This window comes from Akebia trifoliata, chromosome 7 (assembly GCF_017979445.1).
Source record: "Akebia trifoliata isolate Shusen 1 chromosome 7, ASM1797944v1, whole genome shotgun sequence".
Classification (NCBI taxonomy): Eukaryota; Viridiplantae; Streptophyta; class Magnoliopsida; order Ranunculales; family Lardizabalaceae; genus Akebia; species Akebia trifoliata.
In genome coordinates, this window is record NC_141381.1 from 20074512 (window position 1) to 20099035 (window position 24524).

General features: G+C 33.6%; 4 protein-coding genes across 8 annotated transcripts; all 4 read right to left on the bottom strand.

Annotated features, from left to right (window-relative positions):
* Positions 1-6430: 6430 nt before the first annotated feature.
* LOC147398352 (serine carboxypeptidase-like 17) lies at positions 6431-18741 on the bottom strand. Of its 2 annotated transcripts, none has more exons than XM_086447522.1 (9): positions 18337-18741; positions 9210-9474; positions 9105-9142; positions 8595-8696; positions 8404-8490; positions 8268-8317; positions 7014-7062; positions 6811-6891; positions 6431-6708 (listed from the first exon to the last, which is right to left on the bottom strand). In XM_086447522.1, exons 2-9 carry the CDS (start codon positions 9244-9246, stop codon positions 6607-6609), a joined length of 546 nt encoding a protein of 181 aa, XP_086303648.1. In that variant the 5' UTR covers positions 9247-9474; positions 18337-18741; the 3' UTR covers positions 6431-6606. The 2 variants fall into 2 exon arrangements, 1 of the variants encoding a protein (XP_086303648.1); XR_015179833.1 differs by having other exon boundaries at positions 6649-6708; positions 6972-7062; positions 18337-18739.
* LOC147398353 (uncharacterized) lies at positions 10012-13555 on the bottom strand. Of its 4 annotated transcripts, none has more exons than XM_086447519.1 (9): positions 13145-13555; positions 12766-13050; positions 11785-11841; positions 11540-11709; positions 11145-11441; positions 10981-11070; positions 10808-10882; positions 10429-10716; positions 10012-10329 (listed from the first exon to the last, which is right to left on the bottom strand). In XM_086447519.1, exons 2-9 carry the CDS (start codon positions 12890-12892, stop codon positions 10051-10053), a joined length of 1383 nt encoding a protein of 460 aa, XP_086303645.1. In that variant the 5' UTR covers positions 12893-13050; positions 13145-13555; the 3' UTR covers positions 10012-10050. The 4 variants fall into 4 exon arrangements, with proteins under 4 accessions (XP_086303645.1, XP_086303646.1, XP_086303647.1 ...); XM_086447520.1 differs by lacking the exon at positions 13145-13555 and adding an exon at positions 11943-12684 and having other exon boundaries at positions 10013-10329; positions 12766-12899; XM_086447521.1 differs by lacking the exon at positions 12766-13050 and having other exon boundaries at positions 10013-10329.
* Positions 13551-15455, bottom strand: LOC147398354 (uncharacterized). Its single transcript, XM_086446706.1, has 2 exons — positions 13863-15455; positions 13551-13778 (listed from the first exon to the last, which is right to left on the bottom strand). Exons 1-2 carry the CDS (start codon positions 15453-15455, stop codon positions 13551-13553), a joined length of 1821 nt encoding a protein of 606 aa, XP_086302832.1.
* Positions 18742-21153: 2412 nt separating the features above from the next.
* Positions 21154-24092, bottom strand: LOC147398355 (serine/threonine-protein kinase PBL27-like). Its single transcript, XM_086446707.1, has 5 exons — positions 23892-24092; positions 23272-23540; positions 22691-22871; positions 21438-21796; positions 21154-21333 (listed from the first exon to the last, which is right to left on the bottom strand). Exons 1-5 carry the CDS (start codon positions 23965-23967, stop codon positions 21154-21156), a joined length of 1065 nt encoding a protein of 354 aa, XP_086302833.1. The 5' UTR covers positions 23968-24092.
* Positions 24093-24524: the final 432 nt, after the last annotated feature.

Genomic DNA, 24524 nt, shown 5'->3' on the forward strand with positions numbered 1-24524 from the left:
GAATCTAGGTTATACTTTTCTATTTTTACCAGTGAACTTGTAATTTAAAGGTTGTTGTATATGAATGATTTGTATATTTGGGAATCACATGCACGCCTAATAGGCATGACGAAGATGATTAATCAATGATCACTAACAATCTATAGTAGTCGAACGTTTTGACAAATCGAAAAGAGATCCATCGCTTACGGTCACGTCAAACAGCCAGTCTCAGCTGGAAAAATAGTCAACCAAGCGTGGTAAGTGCAGCGACCGACCAGAAAATCAGAAACTAAAAGCCAGAGAAGAATTGTAACATCATGTTTCGACTAGGAGCGATTCAGTCGTGAATACCAACTCTCTAATTCTAATACTCTACCATAGTGTATTATGTATCAGTTGCCTTACTTTGATATATAAAATGAAATGTATGTTTAATGTTTCTATTTGGTCAATTAGATTTGTATATAAAGAAAATGTTATAGTGAGTATTGTTGGTTGATGTAATGTCAATTTTAAAATGTTTAGTTGTTCATCCCTAGCTATATGTACTAGTTAATCGTAGTTTCTTCTGTAAAATTTTATATATTTTAAAATGATTCAGTATGTTTATTCGTTCATGTTAGGAGTGGTTATTAATAGAAATTGTTTGTTTCCTTATTGGATAACCATTGTTACTCACCCGTTCCTTATCCATTTTTTTTAGCTTCAGAGCCTGCAGTTGGCGAGGTGACGTATAACCAACGACCAGAGTCTGTTACCTGGTGAGTATTGGGGCTATATCTCCTAGTGGTGTTGATTTGTCTAAAAGAATTATAGATTTTGTTCTGAACGTTAGGACTTTTGTTAATGTGAGAAATATTTGTATAATCCTATATTCTAGTTATTCTTTCGCACTCTGATATTTTTTATGTTATTATATGTATGTAGGCTTCTACTAGTATTATATTTTATATGTATGTATGTAGGATTGTATGTTGTTTATCAAGTACAGGTTGAATACCTTGATATACTAACATAAACGAGGAGACCATGCCGAAATTTTGAGGTACCACCTAGTACCTCGAGATCTGACATGGAGATTTGTGTTAGGGTTTGGCGGAATGTCACAAGCCTCTTGGAAATAGGATTGCTCAAGAAATCTTTTTTGCATGGTCGTACCAATTAGAAGGAATACACAATAATATTTGTCAAACTATAGTCATCCATACGACTTGTGGCGCCCTAACAAATGCTAACACAAATCCCAAGGTCAAATCTCGAAGTACTAGATGGCACTTCAAGAATCTTGACATGGTTCTCTCTGTTTATATTAATGCTCAATGAAACTTGAAAACTTGATAATCCAATATACGACAAATCCTATATATAAAATGCGATTACAAAAATAACAATGAAAGACTAAATACATCGAACATGTAAATAGATAAGAGTGCGAAAATTTAGTAATATATCGGATTACAAAAATATACCCTCACTCTAACATGAACCTAACACTTGACCCCAAAATCTATATACATCTTGGAGGAAACTGATCATACTAAAGGGTGTAGTCTTAGTGCTCACCATGCAATAGACTCTGGTCGTCGATTTGACCAACCAGATACTCCTTACTTGCTGACTCTACGCCTGCATCGGTAACTATAAGTTTTAAAATAAAAAAAATAGGAAGAAAATGGTGAGTAACAATGGTTACCCAGTAAATCCACAACCAATTCTTACTAATAAGCTCTCCTAAACATGATCAAGTAAGCATACTGAACATTTTAACACATGCAAAGCTTTACAAAATAAAAATACGATTAACTAGTACATATAGTCAGAGATGAGCAACTAAACAGTTTTAAAGTTCACATAACATCAATCATCAGTACTCACTATACATTTTCATTTTTATACAAATTGTAGACACAAGAATATTCATCTTTGAACTCCAATGCTACATTGTTTGGAGTTGCCACCATTCTTTTTTGGAAATAGATGTGAATGGGCACCTGAATCGATTTTTTGAAAACTATGTTTTTATGGAATTATAATGATTCTCATTCATGAAAAATGTATAGTTTACTTAAGATCTAGGAAAGGGGATTAGGTTAGAGAATGGGAAAGGTGTTAAGCATTCCATTCTCTCTACCTATGGTGATTACCTTTAGATTTGACCATTTTTTAAAAGATTAATATAACAAGGAAAATGCATTAGATGCATAAAGTGGGTGGGTGCACATAATGTGTATATACCTCTTTAAAAGATGATTTAATGTTAGTGTAGACATAATGAATATCGTATAGAAGATGATATCCCATAAAGTCATTACATTTTTATGTGAGTTGGAATGTTGGTTTAGGATTTTAAAGAAGTTCCATAAATGGGATTTCCTTTAGATCTATAACCTTAATGCATGCATGCTTAGCTAGAAACTTAGTGTTTTAATCCCATCAAGAGAGTTATACAATTCTCCATCATAACCAAGTATATGTGGTGTGTGTGCATAGTATACATTATGATGCATGAAATTATGAGTTTAAAAAGGGCTTCAACCTCCATCCTTTCAACCAAACCGCCTCAAACATTCCATGTCCAAGGTTGAGGTTCAATCTACTCGGATGAATGAGGGTTCTCCATTACATCCTAAGGCTTCTAAGAAAAAGAAAAGAGAGGAATAGAAGAAAAATGTACAACTGAAAAGAAAACTAAATCGTAACCTACTTTGTTTCCTTGGTAGTCATGAATGAATTTTGAGCTTTGAGAGTGAAAGCGTCCTCGATCCGCAGAGTGCGCTTATCCGTTTTTGACTTTGAGGTTTGGGAGCCGCCACCTAGTTATTACGGTCTAGGAACCAAACATTGATTTGAAACGAATAAACAAATAACTAATCTACTAAAAAATATTGACTCCGGGGATCACATTCCGGGGTTGGAAGGTGTTAGGCACCAACCTTGTCCGGCAAATGTCGGTCTCTATTAATTCCCAAAAATGATTATATTATTAAAAAGACTTAAATAATAATAATAAATAAATAAAAAATATTTATCTTTGCAGCGCAATGATTTTGTTCCCTCAGATATGATAGAACAACTCCTCATATAGTATTCCTCGCTTTGTTTTGTCACCAGAGTCGCTTTAAACCTCCAAGATGAAGTATTTGATTATTAGATCTGAATATTTCTGATTTATTTATGGATTTATAGGTGTTTTTGAGGGGTTTTAAAGTATTTTTTGAGCTAAAGTTGGGGTATGAATGTTAGGTAAGAAGTTAGGACTTCAAAATTAGGATTTATGGGAGGCTAAGGAAGCTTTTTGACTTATTTTTCTAAGGGTTTATTTTTTGATACAAAAATAGGTTGTAGGGACCCTTATTTATAGTTTTTTTAAAGTGCTTTTTAGATAGAGTTAGTGTTTAATTATAATTATTTTTAAATAGAGTTAGTGTTTAATTAGAATTATTTTAGATAGAGTTAGTGTTTAATTAGAATTCTATTAGATAGTTTTAGAATTTAATTAGGTTTCTTTTAGATAGTTTTAGAGTTTAATTAGAATTCTATTAGGGTTTTAGAGTTTAATTAGAATTCTATTAGGATTTTGACTTTGGTCTTCTTAGATTGATTAGGATTTTGACTTAAGTCTCACTTGATTGACTTGACTTTAAGATTTTGACTTAAGTCTTACTTGATTGACTTGAATTTAGGGTTTTGACTTAACTTGATTGACTTGACTTTAAGAATTTGACTTATTGAAAAGAAGTGGAGGGATCATAAATACTAGTTGAAAATCAAATTCTTTGATAAATACAAAGATGATGCAATTCGATGTGTCAATCGTCCATCCAAAGTTTTGGAGGCTCAATGGTATTCTATCACGACCTTTTGGAATTTAAAGGAGGGACAGGTACATTATATGTTTGAAATTTATACATAATGAGTTATGAAATGTTGCAAACAAATTATAAGGTACTCTATATCTCAAATATTTAACTTCTCACAAATTACTTAATGTATAGTTTCGAAGTCATAAAAATAATGAAAACAGTACTCAATAGACCATTACCCATACGGCTGGGATGAAAAACATAGCTTGTATGAGATATGATTAGGTATGTATATTATTTTATTATGTTGTCTATCAATTACATGTCCAATTATGTGTATTATAAACTAATCTTGTTGTCATTGTCTTAATGTGATGCACATAGAAATTGAAGCGTTCAAAGAATATTGAGCCAAGTCGAATAACCTTAGTTTTCATGACACACAAGCCCAATGATTTGGCCAAGGCGGAGAAGATTGTAGGCTTAGTTTTTTTTTATAATGCAATAACATTTTTTTAACCTATTAAAAACTCATGATCTACTTAATTTTTATGACATTCCTTTGCTATTAGCATTAATATAATTCATACAAAGAAAATGTTTGGTTGACATAGTCCAAAACTGTCCCTATCCCTACATCTCTTACTATTAGATTGACACCTTTAACTTTTTAAGAAACTTTGTAGCAAAGAAAAAATCCGCAACAATGGTATATCAGCTCTTCTGATCTTTTAGATTCGTATTTTAAAGTTAAAAGATTTACTTGATGTACCATACTATTTATAAATGTGAATCAGTCTCATCATTGTTTTGTTTTAAGATTGAACTCATAAGAATCCTATAATTTGAAAACACAACTAGGTTAGTACGATCGATTTAATTATTCTCTTTTTTGAATAATATAAATAGCTTTTAAGACTTCATATGTTCATGATTAAATAATGTTTCGAGATTTTAGCATCTATATATATAGGGTGGCGTTCGGAGGCCCTAAAGAGAGCTAAACATTGTGCAAAACATTTTTCAAAATAGGGGTTAAAAGTTTTGAAATGGGCTGATTTTTTGTGAGAATCGTCTCTATGATGAGGAGATCATCCTTAACCAAAATCAGCCCATTCCAAAACTTTTAATGCCATCAAAAGTGATTTACAAAAATTGGATGGTGCACGATTCTTCAACTTATAAACTAATGTTAGAAGTTTCAGGATGACTTGATTTTTGGTGAAGATGATCTCCTCACCATGGAGATCATCCTCACAAAAAATCAGCCCATTCCAAAGCTTCTAACCCCTATTTTGAAAAATGTTTGGCTCTCTTTAGGGCCTCCGAACGCTTCCCATATATATATATATATATATGGTCCCGTTCGCCACCCTAAGCTTTACCCTACACTTTAACAAACGTGTTTTGTCCTACATGGGTTAGAAGTTTTGGAATAAGCTGATTTTTGGTGAGGGTGATCTCTATGGTAAGGAGATCATCCTCACAAAAAATCAGCCCATTCCAAAACTTATAACCCCATAAAAAATAGTTTACAAAAAATGGACGATCCACGATTTTTCAACTTGAAAACATGGGGCTAAAAAATTTCGAATGGGCTGATTTTTGGTGAGGATGATCTTCTAATCATAAAGATCATCCTCACCAAAAATCAGCCCATTCCAAAACTTCTAACCCATGTAGGACAAAACACGTTTGTTAAAGTGTAGGGTAAAGCTTAGGGTGTTGAACATTTCCCATATATATATAGGGTCCCGTTCGGCACCCTAAGTTTTACCACACACTTTAACAAACGCGTTTTGTCCTACATGGGTTAGAAGTTTCGGAATGGGCTGATTTTTGGTGAGGATGATCTCTATGGTGAGGAGATCATCCTCACCAAAAATCAGCTCATTCCAAAACTTCTAACCCCATCAAAAATGATTTACAAAAACTGGACGGTTCACGATTTTCAACTTGTAAACATGGGGCTAAACATTTCGGAATGGGCTGATTTTTGGGAAGGATGATATTCTAATCATAGAGATCATCCTCACCAAAACTCAGCCCATTCCAAAACTTCTAACCCATGTAGGACAAAAAACGTTTGTTAAAGTGTGTGGTAAAACTTAGGGTGCTGAACATTTCCCATATATATATATATATATATATTAGGATCCATATACACATAAAGCTACTCCTAAAGCTACAACGTGTTTTGTCTTATATGGGAAAAAATGTTTGGAATGGGCTGCTTTTTTGTGAGGATGATCTCTATGGTGAGGAAATCACTACGTCATATTGCGCCAAAAACGACTGTCCAAGACAGTCGTTTTTTAAAAAAACGACTGCCGCTTCAGTCGCAAATGGGGTCGTTTTGAAAGGAGTGGTTTTTTAATTGCGACTGTCCAAAACAGTCGGAAAAAACGACTGTCCCAGACAGTCGGAAAAAAACGACTGTCTATGGCAGTCGGAAAATACGACACTTAACAGTCGGACAAAACGACTGTCTATGGCAGTCGGGAAATACGTCACTTAACAGTCGGACAAAACGACTGTTTTGGACAGTCGGAAAGGCCGACAGGTAAAACGACTGTCAGAACTCTCGTTTTTTTTTTATTTTTTATTATTTATTTTATTTATAAATTTAAAAAAGAAAAATCAATAGCTAAAAAGTGCAAATGGAAGACCAATGTAATAATTTTTTTATTAAAAAGAATGTGTGAGATCCAATTGAAGACCCAACAATGTCACAACAAATTAATGGCACAATGAATTTGTGGGTTTGACCCAACAATCTCTTTCTCTACTGTTGTTGTTATAGGTTGAACTTTCGATCGAACTAACTGTATTTTGGTGACTCTCTTTGCTGATCTGACCATTGGATAATACCAGATGTGTCGTATAGACAGCAATTCCCCTTGTATGAGCCAACTAATGCACCCTTCACAAGTCAACAAATAGAAATCCTTGAGCCACCGAAGACCATTAAAAAAAGTTTCTAGAATGACCATAAGTGAATACAAGTCATCAAACATGACTATACCTGGCCATCGGGTGTATAGCAAGCAGCAGTCACCATCTCATGTAGATCATTCCAGATATTACAATTCGAAGAGATAGAAAGCTTCAAGGCCAAGGACTAAAGTTAGAACATGAAGGATTAGTAACATAAAGAATTCCATTATGAGAACACATTACACTCACCATAATCACTGTGTGAGAAAATTTTCAAGCAAGAATTGCTACCCATATGCCACATCCGAACTGTTTTGTCCATTGAAGATGAGAGCAAATACTGAAAATGAATGTGAGTTCAGTCAACCTTATTGAAGCATTGCAATGGGCAGAAACTTTATAGCATTATTGCAGGAAAGGCTCAAAATATTATTTCAATACATATTCTAAATGTTATGGTAAATAGTGAACATCAGAAACATACACCACAAAAGAAACAGTGGTAAGCATTGCAATGGGCAGAATCTGACAGCTTACATTGGCAAATTCATGTGTGAGGAGGGAGTAGAAAGACATGATGAAGAACGTGTATGACAATTAACTCTTAGCATATTATCATAGAAACTGGCAGAAGGTTTGGGTGGTCCCTCCTCTCCTTTACCATCCCTTCTATTTAAAAAAAAAACAGTCCCCACGTGAGAGCACACCCTGCATCTCATCACCTAGTTTGTCTCCATCAAAGGTAAAGAATTTACATAATCAAATAAAGCATCAGTAGTTCTTGCCCATCATTCCAACAGTAGGTTCAGAAATTTAGGAAACCAAACACAACCTTTTGGGCTCTTTAAAAGATTATGGGGTTAAATTCATTACCTAGTTCAGCATATTCAGTCTTTAACTGCTACATGTACAAACTAGCTGAAAACAGAAGATGATTGGAAGCCTCAAGGGGTTATCTGATTAGTCAACCTTTAACACACCGGTCTTGTCTGAATCCGAACGAGGCAAAAGATTGGAACATACAGGTCATCTGCTTAGGCTTCATGCGTATATGTGCTTATAGTAAAAGAGATGAATCAAAAAAACAAAATCCACTAACCTCAACACATCTTCTTAGCGCAAAGTCCAATCCCCATCCATGCACCAAATCATTCTACAAACTCATTATTAGACCCATTGATTCATAATTTCCTACATATTTTTGTCCGACTAAGTTTTAGTTCATGAACCAAGCCAAGATCCAATTGAGGAGCTAAGTTCAAAGTAAAGGTTCCCAATTCTACGGTCCTGATTGAATCGACGTATGGTTCATCCTAACAAATTTATCTTTGGTCCCTCAAGTCTCAAACTATGTCTAAACCAAAGCCAAAAAAAACAAGAGAGAGAGAAAAAAAAAGAGATGTGTACACTGAAAATTATGTTTTAAGGGAATATTTTCCTTGTCCTTCTGATCTCCCAAGGATTCTTAGTCAGCGCATGATTAAAAAAAAATATATATTTAAAACATCAAAGGTAAGACATTAACATGTGGGATGAGCGGATTACCACACACACTTGGGCTCCAAAATGTGCGCTTTATTAACTTGTGAAATAGACTGTAAATGCAATACCACAAATATCAGCTTAAAGCTGCCAGAACCATGAGAATTGTAATACTTAGAACTGAAATTGGTCACCTGACCTCTGAGACAGCTTGAAGATCCTTGAGACACAATGCATTGCTGGGATCTACATTGACATACTCTTCTCCACAATTGTTCCTTGTCGACTAGAAACAGCAATGTAAACAATAATTTTTCTTATAATTGTATTTGTGTTCACTAGCAACCTTGATAATATATTGTTAGATAAGAGTATAAGAAATTGATTTACCTCATAAAGTTCATCAGAGAGAAGCGCCATATCATGAACATATGAGATTAATGAGTTTTGATTGAACTTAGTATCTGTTGAAGGGTTGCCAAGAAAATATCCCTGCACCAATTTTGGACACAATGATTTAGCTATTAATCATAAGGTAGAGAACCTTATCTCCTCTTCTCCTTCCAGTTTGTCTATGCAACACATGAAAACAGCTCAAATACTAAAGCTAACGCTTACTTCCTCACCTACATGTTTCAAACACGGCACACGTTTTAGAGGCTTGGTCACATTGATCAATTGATCCATGTCTTGGATTAGCAAGCTTAAAAAAATACCCTGATCAAATGTCCTAACAAGTAACAATCTAGCTATATTGATAATAGATTGCCTTGATGAAGTTAAAATCTGTTTTAATGTGTGCAACATCTAACATGGATAGGTGGAATTATGAAATTTGAGATTTAGAAGTAAACTGTCAACCTCCTCTGTTACCAAATATTATTTCTAAGAATGGCATACCTTAAGGTTGATGATTGGTTTATCACCATCTTGGATACCTGTAATACAATAAAAACTTCAAAACGATAAATTTGGGGGAGTAAGTGCTGGTTCAAAAGACCTTACGTTGGGAGTTGCTTCTGAACAAATTCAGTGCCAGCATTCATCCAGACAGTTTTGGAACTAGTTCATCTGTTAAATGGGCCGTGGTAGGTCTGGTAAGGTTTTTGGGACACTAGTAAAAAATATAGGCAGCAAAGTTAATGGACCTGGCGGTTCCTGATGGCCACTCCTTCAGGCTTGATTCTACCGAAGTTATTGAACTCCCGCTCAATTTCAGAATCTGTAACGGTAGACGGTAAATTTCTCACATAGACAGATCTGCCTTCACCTGAAAAGATTCAAGAATACAGGGTCAAGATTCCACACAATTCTCCTCAGTATTCAATATAAAAATTAACAAAGCTAAATCCATGACTGTCTTCTTATAATCATGTCGAGATTCACGACTTGTAAATATCTTGGCCCTGATTGAAGAAAGTAATATACGATCAGAAATGTTTGAAGAGCACTGGGAACAAGAAACAACATTTATAATTTTAAATGTAAAACATATAATTTTACCTCCTCCTTGGGACCATCCTTTTCCCTCCTCCTTTATCCGGGCTTGGGACCGGCAATGTAAGACATATAATTTTACATTGGCGGAGTTAAAAAGGGGTTAATTAACAACAACAAAAATAGTTATAAAAGAAATCGTAAAACATACGTAAGTAAAAAGTCTATGTAGTGAAATTAAATGTACCAAAAACTAAATGTACCAAAAATTAAAGTCTAACTCTCGACCTGACATTAGATCTCTTTCTGCATCTGCATTTGTATCAACACAACATTTAAGTATATCTTTTTAATAAGGAATAATGTAACTGCATATACGAAATTAAATTATCTTTTTTCCATTTCTTCATCAATAAAATTGTGTCCTGAATTTGGGCCATTCAGTGATATCTCCGATTGTCAAATCTTCAAAAGTTCCTTCCCCACTTTGTAATTCCACGCTCCCAACAAGGATATCATCAATAATGACATTGTAACAATCTGGATCAGTAGTAGACACACATGTCACTCTCCCTACGGCAATAGGATCACACGGCTTTCGTATACGGAGCAGCTTACAACGGCCTCTAGCTGTTTGCGCAGTTGATCGATCTGATTGTGCATCCTGTTGTGTTGTATCGTGTCTTGCCTATAAAATTGCAAAACAATAGATGCAATATAAATATTTTATAAATTCAAACATTTAATATGAATGAAATCTACTATTTAATTAAATTAAAATTTATACTTTAGAAGAACTTCCAATATTAAAGGAAGGTTGCATCAATGTTCCAGTTTGGGCATAAAAAAACAATTTCTCTTCTAATAACTTGCGTGCTCTAGACTCCTCTTGTAATCGTTCTGTCAACTCTTCAAACTTAGCATTAAACTTAGCCTCCAAGTTAGCCTCGAATGTTTGATGTGATGCTTGTTGATCTTTTAAGGCTTTTTTTAATGGAGTCGTATAATGCATGGAGGTTTTGGAAACACCGAGACCCATGCCTCGCACAAGACCTCGATTATCACGACCATAAATCTATTCAAAAAACAATAATAATAAATAAGTAATGTTAATACTTTCAAGAGACATTATATAGACTAATTAAGAGTTTAAATAATGTACATACTGTTGCAACTGGATCATGGTCCAAATCCCTATGTACACTAGAGGGATCAGTATCAATCATCCTGTCAATCGCTTCCTACAAATTAATTGAATAATAAATAAAAAATAATATTTAATTTAATAATTTCTTGGTGCAATTAATATCAAATGAATAAATTAATTAATTATTCTTACAAGTTGTTGTTTATCAAGCCCATCCTTCTTAGTATGGGTCGCAAGAAAGACATCTGTCCTTGTGATCTCCCCATTAGGATTTTTTTCTCTCTGTAAATAAGATAAGTAAATACATTAAAAACAATTAATATGTTTACTAATTTATACTTATAGTATAAACTTACCAACTCTTCGGCAATCCTTGCTTGTCCCTTTCGGCCTGAAGTGTGTGTAGTCTTTTGTGCTTTCCTAGCTTTTTTCCCATTATGCCTCAATGTTTGCACCTCGGGTCTCGAACACTCGTCAACGAAAATTTCCCAATCTTCTTTCTTCACGTATGGAGGTATATGAATTTTTCTTTCTGCATCCGTATTATATTTATCATATACCTCACAACGAAGGTAACTTTTCCAATCTTTCCATAAGAGATTGGCCTTTTTAAGGACCCATTCTCTATTCTCATCTGAAACAGCATATGTATTCTGCAAGGAAGATAAATTATTTTAAATTAACGGTTAAAATATGCATAACAAATAAACAAAATAACAAATATGTAAAACAAATAGACAAAAGAACACACCTTTATAACTTCCCACATTTGAGTTTTAAAATCATTAGGCACATTGCTCCATTTGACATAAATCGGCGATACATAAGTCTTCACAGCACGCCCTATAGATGTAGATAATTTGTTTGAGTTTTTCCCAATAGGTTGTCCATCTATACTAAATTTCACAGGAATACGTGCACCTGTTACAAATAGTTGATAAGTTACAAAATCAAACATCTAATAAGAAATACAAAACACAACAATTAATAACATACTCTGAGAAGTAAACCCATGAGAAGTAGATGCAGATGATCTATCGCTTGACATAGTACCTGTCAAATAAATACAACAATTATAAGAAACTATATACATTTATAATTAAGATTAACATGCATATAAAATTGATTTGTTAAAAATAAACAAAATATCTAACCATTGATTACAAGCGTTGTCAATCATCATTTTCTATGTTATCATCTTCTATGATATCATCTCGTAATGTTGTTGTTAAAACATCTTCATTCATTCTTGCCTCAAATACAAAAGGGTCTTCATAAGAGTCCATGTCTCGATTCAATCTCTTCGGAACTTCCAAGACAACATGCCAATCATCCATAGGTCTACTATGATCTTTGCAATAGAATATTTGAGTTGCTTGAGAAGCAAGAATAAATGGCTCATCAGTTTCTCTTGTATTTTTCATCAATCTTTTAAAATTAACATAAATCAAATTTGTTTCTGGATCAACTGCATATCCATTTGCGTCTTCTATACGTACCCAGTCACAATAGAATACTGTAACTCTAAAGTCATGATAATCAAGATCTAGAATCTGTTTCACAATGCCATAGTAAGTGACTTCTTCATTCACCAAATTCGTATCCCTGACACTTGACCTAAAACTAGTTATGGCTTTCATAGAGACCCCGCTGTTCTGTGTTGTTTTATTCATTTCTGAATCTGCTGTACAAAAAATATATCCATTTACTGAATATGCACTATATGAAATGGCTTCAAACTTCGGCCCATCAACAAGTCTTTTTAGAGGACAATTTGGTTCATTTTGTAATTGTTGTCTAAGCCAAGGAATGTAATCCATTGCCTTTTCTTGTCGTAAATTTCCTCTCCGAATTTGATTGTCGAATGTGTGACTCTGAATATAAGTAGCATACTTCCTATGCACGAAAGTAACGTGAATGTGTTATATAATCTTTAACATAATGTTCAAGTTTATAAAAAAATCAAATTGTATATACCTTTCCCACTCAGCATTTTCAGGCGATTGGCGAAGTACCCATTTACGTGCTTGTTGGTATTGAACATTTTCAAGAATGCAAACCTTCCCTTTTTTATCAATAGGATAAGGTCCTTCACTACCAACATCCATTACTTTCTCACATACTTGTTTTTGGTATCCTTTTCTATCATTGGGCATGTAATTCATGGCATACATCATTGCCTCGTCCATGAGGAAACACTCAGTAATAGACCCCTCTGGATATGTATGATTTAGTACGTATCGTTTGTACGTTTTCATCATCCTGATATACATATGTCGTCGAATATTAGAACTTGGCGTTAAACTTATTAATACAAATATAGAAATATATACAGAATATAAAACTTTTTACATACCTTTCAAAGGGATACATCCATCGATATCTAACAGGTCCACAAACTTGGGCTTCCTCTGCCAAATGCACAACAAGATGTGTCATAGAAACAAAAAATGACGGCGGAAAATACTTTTCGAACACACATAATGTTTCAACAATGCGTTCTTTCATATTCGAAAGTTCTTCACGGATGATCTCCTTCGAACACAAGACATTAAAGAATACCGATAACTGTCGAATAGCAACGCGCAAAGCTTTATGTGTCTTGAATGCATGCATCAGCAACACTGGTAATAACTGTTGCATGAGAATGTGATAATCATGAGACTTCAAATTTTTTAACTCGTTATCCTCTAAGCTCACGTTATGTTTCCAGTTTGCACTATACCCCATAGGAACCTTCAAATTATACAAAGTCATACAAATTAACTCTTTTCCCGTCGAGATAGTACGTAAGAAGCTTCCGGGTATGTCAACTTGCCATTCTTTTCTACTGGCCACAATTTTTTTCTTATCCTCATATCCTTAAGATCTTGACGAGCTTGAAGACCATCCTTAGTCTTATCCTTCGTGTTCATAATTGTTGCAAAGAGATTTTCTGTTACATTTTTCTCCACGTGCATTACATCCAAATTATGACGAATAGGTAGATCCTATAGGAATGAAATACTATATGTTAGTTACAACCATCATTATATAGTATAAATCATTAATATTTTAAAAAAGTTATAACATACCTTCCAATATGGTAAATCAAAAAAGATCGATCTCTTAGACCATGCAGATGATTCATTTTCATCTACAGGCCTTTTCCGCTTATTGCCTGGTACTTTTCCAAATTTTGTTTGGATATTTTCCATATTTTTTAATACCTCAAAACCACTCAAACGTCGAGGATGTTTTCTATGTTCTTCATTTCCATTAAATTGTGATTTTTGACTCCTGAAAATATGTCTTGGATTTGTTAGAAATCTTCTATGTCCCATATAAGCAAACTTTTTTCCATGTTTTAGCCACAATGCCTCTGTCCCTTCGCTACAAACAGGACAACCATACTTTCCTGCAGTCCTACAACCCGACAAATGACCATACGCAGGAAAATCATGTATTGCCCACAACAAAATTGCTTTCATTGTAAAATTATTCTTTTTATGAGAGTCATATATTGTTGTTCCACTAGACCACAATTCATTCAATTCTGCAATCAATGGCTGTAAGTAAACATCAATATCGTACCCAGGACCTTTTTTTCCAGGAATCAATAATGTTAACATTGTAAACTCCTTTCGCATGCATAAGGATGGAGGAAGATTGTACGGGACAATCATAACAGGCCAACAACTATAAGAATTATTATTGTTCCCAAAAGGATTGAATCCATCTGTTGCAAGTCCTAATCGAACATTACGTGCTTCAGCAGCAAATGTGTCCCACTTACGATTTACTTGTTGCCAACAGGAAGAATCTCTTGGATGACGCATGCTTAATTCATTCGGTACTGAACCCACATCTTCATGCCATGTCATATTCTCTGCAATCCACGGTATATTGTACATTCTTTGAAGTCTTGGTGTTAATGGAAAATATCTTAATTTTTTCCACGGTAAACGTGAGCTTCTCGATTTCAAATCGTTTATCGGTTTCCATCTACTTTCACCACACGTAGGACAATTATCCTTATTTTCATGTTCTCTCCAGTATAGTATGCAATCGTTACGACATGCATGGATAATCTCGCACTTCATACGCAAAGATTTGACCATCTTCTTAGCAGTGAAAGTATTATCTGGCAAAGTGTTCTCATCGGGTAAAATCTTTTTAATTAATTGTAACAACTCTGAGAAACTCTTATTAGACCATTGATGTCTAGCCTTCATGCTCAACAAATCAACTGTCACGGATAATTTTGTATTCTCAATTCGACAAGACGGATATAAAGGTTGCATCGAATCCTCTATCAATTTCTTATATTGAATATCCTCTGGTGAATCATCATGAACTTGAACATCTTCTTCGTCATTAACTTCAACCATTCTTGGGAATGCATCTTCATTACGATTACTAGTAGACGGACCAATATCAATATTGACATCACTTATGGGAATTTCTCCGTGATAGATCCATGTCGTGTAGGAAGTATCTATACCATCACATATTAAATGTGTATGAATATCCTTAAGTGTTTTCTTTCCTCCTAAAAGATTACGACATTTAACACAAGGACAACAATACCAATCATCACTCCCCAATTTATGGGTATTATCTCTTATGAATCTAAAAAACGAATTAACTCCTTCTAAGTATTCAACAGATAGCCTTGGTGCCGTCATCCATTCTTTATTTGGGGGAGTAGACGAGGAAGACATTTTCTACGAATGGAAATAAAAATAAATTTATTATTGTGAAAAAATGAATAAAAAACTAAAATAAAGGTAAAATAAAGTAAAATAAACGTCAACAATTAAAAATATCAAATACTATTCTAAAGAAAACAACCCACATAAATATCAAATGAAGTTTTGGCTTTTTAAGACACAATAGAAAGTCACATGTGACAGTATATTTAGCTTAGATGGGTCCATCAGATAGGGTATCCAAACACATAATATAAACACATGGTTTAAAGAGAACCAAGACATTATGGTCTCACAAAGAGCTGACACCATAATATATGGGAGTGATTGTTTGTGGTTGTCTTACCCAAATAAGATATTTAAATTATAAAAATAGAAGAAATGATTCTGTATATTATAACAAATACATGGGTGTGTTATTATTGTGTTTAGATCAAACACAAGTCTACTTTTAAGTAAGTAAAAAATAAAAATAAAAAATCAGCACTGTTTTGGGTTAGTTTGACAAACTAACTAAAAAACTCATTAACATGGCACATGCAAGAACAAGGGGATCCTAAGAATGATACTTATGGATCTTATGGATGTATGAAAATTACGAAGCATAAGTTGAAAGAAAACATGAAAGATGTGGCAAGTTAAAATTGAATGATAAAATAGGATTAATGCCGGGCATCAATAGATGGTTAAGTTGAAAGAAAACGGAGTCATGTTGTGGAATGAGGTCACTTCAGCATTATTCAAAAAGAAGAAGGGGAACGGCCCACTGTTTAGACTAAACAACTCAACTCCAACCAATCAAAAATCAATTGTGAAGATTTACAACAGATTTTATTCTATGTAAATCACCCCAAAAAAATCCTTGTTAGATATATATAATGTGGTATTGAATGCTAAAACAAGGGGAACAACCCACTGTTTATACAAAACAATTCATCGTCAACCAATCAAAATGAATTGTGAAGATTTACACACATTAATTCCACTCATATTTTTGCATTGAAGTATTGAATGCTAAACATCCCCTACTTGCCTATATATGCTTCATGCTTCAATCAGTTTTAGCATTGGAGTGACTGAGAGCCTCCTTTCCCTTTCTACTTATAGTAGTAGTAATGCTTCCCCCTCTTCTCTTCTACAATTTTTTTGGTATTAGAAAATGCCTAAGACCTTGGAGATGTTGTTGGTTGATTAGGAAGATTAGTCCAACAAAGTCTTTGGGTAGGCTTGGTTCATTGTTTATGCCATTTCATGTGTATCATACTTGGATCACTGTAGATGATACCAATGTGTGGATTAGATCAACGAATCGTTAGTTTCCATGTTGCAAACTCACATCTACATGGTTGGAAACTGTGTAAGGTAAGAAATACATACTAGTGTAATATAGATTATTTTATATTTCCACTACTTCCGAACGAAGTAGATAATTATCATATAAAGATGACTACATCTTCTAAGGACTAGTGTATTAGTGACATTATTGACTAAGCCTTTGAGATAAGTTTTTTTCCCTCGATGTAGTATTGACAATGTTAATAATTCCTTCTCATTGTGAAAGTATTTTTCTAAGGGTTTTGCCGTCAAATTTGTTTTGGTCTGTCAAGTTTACTTTTTACCAAAACAAATTGGATGGCAATAATTTTTTTTCACTAAGCAAGCAAAAGTGTAAACCAGAAATATATTTTGTAAAATGAAAATGGATATGTTTGTTTTGCTAAAAATTTCGACTAACAATAAATGAATTGAGATGATAAATTTAGTAAAGAGTTAGGATCCCTATCTATGTAATTGATATCAGTTTCACTTTTATGTAATAGTGTCTTTATGTTCCCCCTCCCTCTTCTCTTATGTTCTCCTATTCATGCAACTCTCTAAATGTAATAATACATGGTAATTAAGACAACAACCAGTTACAAGAAGTGAGAGTGGTCAAAACATCAACAAAACTTGTCTCTATGAATAACTTTGCTAATGCTCCTATTTTATCTATGAAATCTCTTTTCCCTAAGGATCTGAATGATTGAGCATGGAAAATGAGTGGAAAAATTATTTTCCCTGGAAATGTTCTTTTCATGTGTATCATAATACATTTTCCTTGGAATTTATTTTCTCAACCAAAGTGATTTTCCAAACTAGGTGAAAATATTTTCCCACCCAAGCATTTCTCAAAAGCCCATTGTCATTAAACTGGGAAGAAGAAAAAAATCCTCAATTTCCTAAAAACACACTTAATCCAGAATCATTTTCTTGCATATTTCAGCATTTTCACTTCATTGTGAGCCCATCATATTAGAGGGACTTTGAGGAGCTTGAATCGAGAGGATATCTGAAGCACTAAAGCTGATTCAAAACTCTAATCCAACATACCTGATCTCTTCCAGACATCCTATTGTCTAGTGAATTTAATTTTTTTTGACAAATTCCCAAAACACACTAAAAGAGAAGCATAAACAGAAATATGTCCAATTGAAAGTACTCGATTTATCGACTGAAACATCAAGAAAGAACACAGTACAAGTACTAGTACTTATACTCAATAACACACAATAAGAAATTAAAGATGACATGTCTCCAACACACAAACACCACAAATTGATCTAAAATAAAGTTTCGATTCCCAAACAGAACTCAAATTGATGAATATGAAAGATAATCAGATCTAAAATTGAGCTTAAAGAAGGGTAAGAAAGGCAAGAACTCATGTTCAAAACTAAAATTAAAGAGATATAACAGCTAGATCATGATATAAAACTCCATAATCAAACCCTAAAACATGCTTTAACATTGAAGAAAACATTTGAAACCCTAAATTAATTAAGGAAAATCAGAGATTCAATAAAAAACTTTAACATACCTGAAGATTCGATCACAAACCAAGCAAATGGAGGGAGATCGAACAAATCACTAAAACCTTCGATCAAACTCCGATCGATTCTGCCCTAAATCACTAAAACCTTCGATCAAAATCACAGATTCTGTAGTGAGAGATCGAGCGCAGGTCTTTCGATCAAACTCCGATCGATTTACCTTCTAGATCGAAACTTAGAAGAAGACGACTTCAAACTTATTGAAATCGGTATAGCGTCGAGTAAGAAAGAGATAGATTCGAGAGAGAGAGAGACAGAGAGAGACAGAATAACAGAGAGAGAGAGAGAGTGAGTGAGAAGAGCGACGGAATCGACAGAGAGAGCGAGAGTGAGAGTGAGAGTGAGATAAGAGCAAAGAGAGAGAGAACCGAGCGGGAGAGACGATCTGAAAACAAAAAAAAAAACAAAAACGTTTATTAGAGTGGCTATTGGCACCCCAAATTTTACTTATTTCATTGAAACGACACTTAAACGACGGTTAACAACTGTCGCAATTAACGACTGCCTTTAGCAGTCGTTTTTAGCGCAAATGGGGCGTCGCCAAATCCGCAATATGACGTAGTGGATCATCCTTGCCAAAAATCAGCCCATTATAAAACTTCTAGCTACATATTTACAAGTCGAAAAATTTTAGACCGTCCAATTTTTGTAAATCACTTTTGATGGGGTTAGATGTTTTGGAATGGAATGATCTTTTGCAAGGATAATCCCCTCACCACAGAGATCATCCTCACAAAAAATCTGCGCATTCTGAATCTTTTTAACCATATAAGACAAAAATGTTGTAGCTTTATGAGTAGCTTTATTTGTCTACGGAACCCCACACTATATATAAGACAACTAAGATGGGTTAGATTGGCCAAGGGAACAACAATGATTATGGCCACAACTGAAACGTTATGAAACCCCTACAATGATTTAAAAAGGATCATAAAATATCATCTCACAATTTTTTTCATGCTTTGAAAAAATCCCTCTAGAAACATTTCTTCCAAAATGATGCTTGCATAAAATAACTCAATGGCTCTATGGATGGATGGAGTACGGAAGTATACAAGATTTTGTGTGCAACTATTTTCAGATTCACCTCTGGATCATACTCTTCATCTGATCACTCGCCTATCTATTTTCATCTTTTGCTTTTGAAGAGGCAACATTAATTTCTTCACCTTTCTCAACATTTTTTTTCTTTTTACGAACTTTATCTGAATGCACGAAAAAAGCATCAATTAACACTGATTTAACAGTAGAGCTGGTGGGTTCCTTCTTTTGTTTGGTCTCAACTTGCTTTTCGTCATCCTTTGAACAAACTTCAGCATTGTCCTCCAAAGGTTTTTCGGCAATATCAATAAGTTGGCTAGAAACAATACACTTGAACGGTTCATGAAATGTGTCATACAAGCATTTTACGTGAACATTAATTTATAAGGTCATAGATATGATTAAAAATAAGAGCTAACCTGTTGTTTATTTCTACTGCTTCATGTATAGGAAGATTTACCTAATGTACCATATCATTTGGTGGACACATAATCATGATTTTGTTATTGTAATTTGGATCACTTAGAAATTTGTATTTGTGTTTGTTTGTACCCTAACAAAATGTTTTTATTTTATTTTATGGTAATATCTAAATTTGAAGGTATTAAGAATTTTTTAAATATTTTGCAGGACAAGATAAATGAACTTTTGAGTAAGGTACCGAAAGACACTCAAGATATTACATGTCGAAATGATGTATTCTCTTAGCTTTTTGGTCTTAATAGACATGGTCGTGTTTGTGGTGCCTGCCTGGACCCAATTCCTAACAAATTGTTTGTATCTTCTAAAAATTTCTCTAACGATTCTACTAAAGTACACAAGTTGAAGGAGAAACTGGAGTCTCTGGAGCAACAATAGATTGGGAGGGATGCTGAGGGGAAAGGACTCAAGGAATTGGTCATTTCCCTAATGAGAAAGGTAAATTCTCACTGATAATTGAATATGTTATATTTAAAATATTTTGTTAATAAATAAATAGTGATCAATATGATTAATGTATGCAAATTGTAGGTTGATAAACATCACAATCATCCCGTCAGTGATCAGTGCTCACAACAATAGCCATGATAGATAGTTTTTATTTTTTGAGTAACATACAAGGATTTATAAGACTTGACTCTTAACTCAATTGACTTATTATTTTGTTATACTTGTTTATTAACTAATTTGACTAACTATTTTGTTATGTGAGACATGGAATAGGTATGTTGCTCATATTTTGTTATTATCATTCGTCGTTTATTAAGTAATTGTGTTTAATCAACAGGTTGTATAAAAGTAGGTATTTAATTACAAATAATTTAAAATAGAAGAAATTAAAAAAAAAAAATTCTTATTAACAGCGGCCATAATCGTCACTATCAACCTCAAATTGTATTTATAGTTATAGTAATAGAAATCAATTAGCATCATGTTTGACTGCCACTATAGAGGTCTACATTACTTTTAGCTAGACGATGAATAGTGGTGTTTCCCCTGGCCGTCGTTATTGATAATAGCAATAGTATTTTGGTATTTGCGACAATTTTTGACCCCCATTAAAAATCTAAAATTTTGTAGTGTCATTATAATAGTAAAGATAACCTTATCCCACCAAATAAATTGTCTATGTACACACTTGTATATTTTAAGAAGTCAATTATTCAAAAAAGCAACTTTTGGATATCTTGTTAAAAATCGAAACTTTATCAAATGATAATTCAAAGATTACAATGAAATGAATTAAGCAATATTGAAAAACTGAGTGCAGTGTAATTAAGATATCAGCTTGAACCCTTGGTCAGCATATTCACGACATTACTAATAACAATATCTTCTTGGCGGATACACATGCATGCTACATCAAGAGCCGTTAATAGTTCTTGAATTGAATAATCATGGTTCAGCTGCTGGTCCACCAACCCAACACGAAATTTCCTATCAACTTTCAACATGTGGCGTGCCTGCAAAATTATGTAAAATTTGTTATAATGTTAATTTCCTGCAAAATTATTCTAAATTTTTAAATTCGCAATATTTTTCGACTAATTAAGGGTGTGGACTGTACCAGTTCTTCTGGGCTATTAAATTGAATGCTTGTCTCAGGTCCTATAATCAGCTCCAACAAGATTAACCCAAATCCATGGATGTCAGATTTTAGCATTGTTTCTTCGCTTGAGAACCAATCATCAGAAGAACTGTAATCAGAATCCATAGTTATATTTGATTCAGATCCAACTCCACAAAGCTTTGCATATCCGAAATCTGACACTTTTGCGAGGTACTCATTGTCTAACAATATGTTGTCTAGTTTTAGGTCCCTATGAAAAACTGGCGGATTCGCTGTATTGTGCAGGTATTCCACCCCTCTCGCTACACCTGCCGCTATCTTTAACCTTGTAGTCCAGTCCAATTGCTTTCTATTATCTATCCAAAATAAATCACAAAGTTATGAGCAATATATGATTATTATCATTTACCTGACCAATTTTATGTTCCATCCCTTCTTCAAACATGTGAAAAAAGCCCATATAAGATGGATCAAGGAGTCGTTAAAATTCATAGGCCTTATCCCATTCGATTCAATTCAACATTATATTAAACCATTGAAATCCATCCTTGAAGTTTGTAGGCTCAAGCAGATAGAATTGTAAGGTTGATGATGAGTGTCAAAATTTTTACTATAAAGATTGAAATATTATATTAAATATCAAATTCAATTTTCTCTTAAATAATCCAATACCGGGATCATTTTAGACTAATAGGTTCTAATTAAATGTTAAATGGTTTGGGTTACGGATGTTTCTATGATTAAAACTCTCCATCAAAGTGACCATTAGAATTTGAGAAAAAAGAAGCTCCGATTTCCTAAATATCTTTTGGTGAAATAATGATTTTCCCCCTATTATCTTAGTATTTAAAAATAAGAATAATCATTTTTTGACGCCCCCTCTAACACACACCCCTTATGTGGCATGTGCTATAATCATAGATCCTTTTCTCGGGATACACAATTATGCAATTTTATGGGGATTTACAGTTGTGTATCCATAGGGAAAAATCTATGATTCTGACCCATGCCATGTCAGGGGGCATGTGTCAGAGGGGGTCTCAAAAAATCACGACTCTAAAAATAATTATCAAAACAGCCAAAAAAAAAAAAAAATGTGACGTGATAACTATTTTGGGACGTGTATTTTCACAATAATATAATTTTGTGATCTCTCTTGTCCGTGACCATGAGTTGATAAATTTCTCTATTAAATTAAATTAAATTAAAATGCAAGAGGAGCTAATGCTTTTAAATTTAAACATCCTTACCACGGAGATAATCTTTCAATGAACCGAAATGCATATGTTCATAGACAAGAAGACGTTCCTCGCCCTCAGCACAATAACCGATCAGATTAATAACATTATGGTGACCAAGGAGGTTGAGCATTAGAAGTTCTGTCATAAAATGGTTTTCCTGTCCTTTATCCATCCGTTTAACAGCCACAACCTATTTAGAAGATTATCAAACATTTCTTAGAAATATATATAGCTGAGATAAATTAGAATTTACGTACACAAATCATCATTAGGTAAAAAAACTTGGGAATTTATTGAAAATCTTCGTTTTTCTTTAAAAACAAAATAAAGTTCTTTAAAGATACTGTTTCCCATTTTCTTTATTTAATGACTAAAATACCCTTTAGATTCTATAAAGTATTATAACTTATAATAATTTGTACATAGATATGATTACAAAAATTTTTTTTGCACAACTTGCAAAAATCCCAAAAAAAAAAAAAAAAAAAAAAAAAAAAAACATTAATTATATTTTAAAGAAGGAATATATTTTAAAACATTTGATTAATGCACCATGTTTGGGTTACCAAACAAAAGAATAGAAACTTTACCTGATCCGTTTTCTTGAGTCTTCCTTTGTAAACAATAGCAAATCCACCTACCCCCAAGATGAAATCTTTGTGGAAGCTACTTGTAGCATCGGAAAGCTCGTTGAAGGAGAATAATTGAGTGGAAATATAAGCATCGAGCCTATCCGTGAAAGATTCAGGCAATCTATTATCTGTTGCATCTGTGAGCTCTCGTAATGTAAATTTCTTAGGGGAATTATGCACCGAAGATTCACTAGTGGTACCTTTTGATTGAGCTTCTACATGTTCCACTACACAAAGATAAACAAACGATATATAATTAATTTAGTGATAATTCAAAAAATTTGTTTTATTTGACAAGTAAAGATTCTTAATTTCCATCATTCAAGATCAAAACAATATGTTCCCTCTAGTGTCACATGGAAATCTCATTCAAGACAATAAAGAAAGTGGTTCTTGACAACATATTTGATATTTTTAAGTAAATTTTAGATTGAAAATTCAACAAAGTTTGGACATCAACTCTCTTATCGAATCAATCAATCAGAATTACAAACAAATACTCTTTCTTGATTAGATCAAGAAATCAAGAAATAATAATAATGATAAAAATATTTAAAAAAAACAAAAACAAAAATCACCCGAAGAAGAACTAGTAGAATTCATAGTGGGTTCCTCCTCTCTCTCATTTATCTCTCTTCTTGGACCCGACTCCATTTTCTCTATCAAAGAGTTTTCGACTCTTTTATTCAATGTGTACTTGAAGACGAACAAGATATATATAGAACAAAGATTGAATCCTTGAGTGATGATTTAGAAACAAAGATGACAGAATTGGTTAAGTTTGCATGATTTCTAGTACGCAATAAGGCTCTTCTTCTTCAATATATATAAGATTCAAGACGCAAGCGGATACGTCCTTCCGAGTTTTGCCCTTTCGCTGTCAGTTGGATGTTATTGTGTCGGACAGCATTGAACACAAAAAGCCTCCAACGCCAATAAGTAAGGCCGTCTTCCTCCGTTTTCCCTTCAAAAAAGTTAAAAAGATTCCTGGGCTAACCTATAATTTGTATTTCTATCATCTTAACTCTTAGGTTTTCTGATTTGCATCCCTCATAGTATTGTATATTATACATGCCTCCCTGTATTAATAAATTGTGCATCATTACCCTCAAGATATTTAGATTTCATGTTTAAAGCTTTTCGATAGCAACTACAAGGGTTTTTGTTTAAAAAAAATCTAAAGAGGCACATATAATATACGAAGTTCGTAA

Excerpts from the sequence above, each read along its gene's own strand:
- LOC147398354 (XM_086446706.1), bottom strand. The coding sequence starts at position 15,455 with ATGACGGCACCAAGGCTATCTGTTGAATACTTAGAAGGAGTTAATTCG. Across the intron at positions 13,779-13,862 it reads TTGATTTACCATATTGGAAG|GATCTACCTATTCGTCATAA; the intron begins GTATGTTATAAC and ends TCATTCCTATAG.
- LOC147398352 (XM_086447522.1), bottom strand. The coding sequence starts at position 9,246 with ATGCTGGCACTGAATTTGTTCAGAAGCAACTCCCAAC. Across the intron at positions 7,063-8,267 it reads TTGGAGCCCAAGTGTGTGTG|TATTTGCTCTCATCTTCAAT; the intron begins GTAATCCGCTCA and ends ATTCATTTTCAG. Across the intron at positions 6,709-6,810 it reads GCTATACACCCGATGGCCAG|GGTGCATTAGTTGGCTCATA; the intron begins GTATAGTCATGT and ends TGACTTGTGAAG.
- LOC147398353 (XM_086447518.1), bottom strand. The coding sequence starts at position 13,545 with ATGACTTTGTATAATTTGAAGGTTCCTATGGGGTATAGTGCAAACTGG. Across the intron at positions 13,051-13,144 it reads TGGATGTATCCCTTTGAAAG|GATGATGAAAACGTACAAAC; the intron begins GTATGTAAAAAG and ends TATGTATATCAG. Across the intron at positions 12,685-12,765 it reads GAAAATGCTGAGTGGGAAAG|GAAGTATGCTACTTATATTC; the intron begins GTATATACAATT and ends TTTCGTGCATAG.
- LOC147398355 (XM_086446707.1), bottom strand. The coding sequence starts at position 23,967 with ATGGAGTCGGGTCCAAGAAGAGAGATAAATGAGAGAGAGGAGGAACCC. Across the intron at positions 23,541-23,891 it reads TTCTACTAGTTCTTCTTCGG|TGGAACATGTAGAAGCTCAA; the intron begins GTGATTTTTGTT and ends ATCTTTGTGTAG. Across the intron at positions 21,334-21,437 it reads TTAATAGCCCAGAAGAACTG|GCACGCCACATGTTGAAAGT; the intron begins GTACAGTCCACA and ends ATAATTTTGCAG.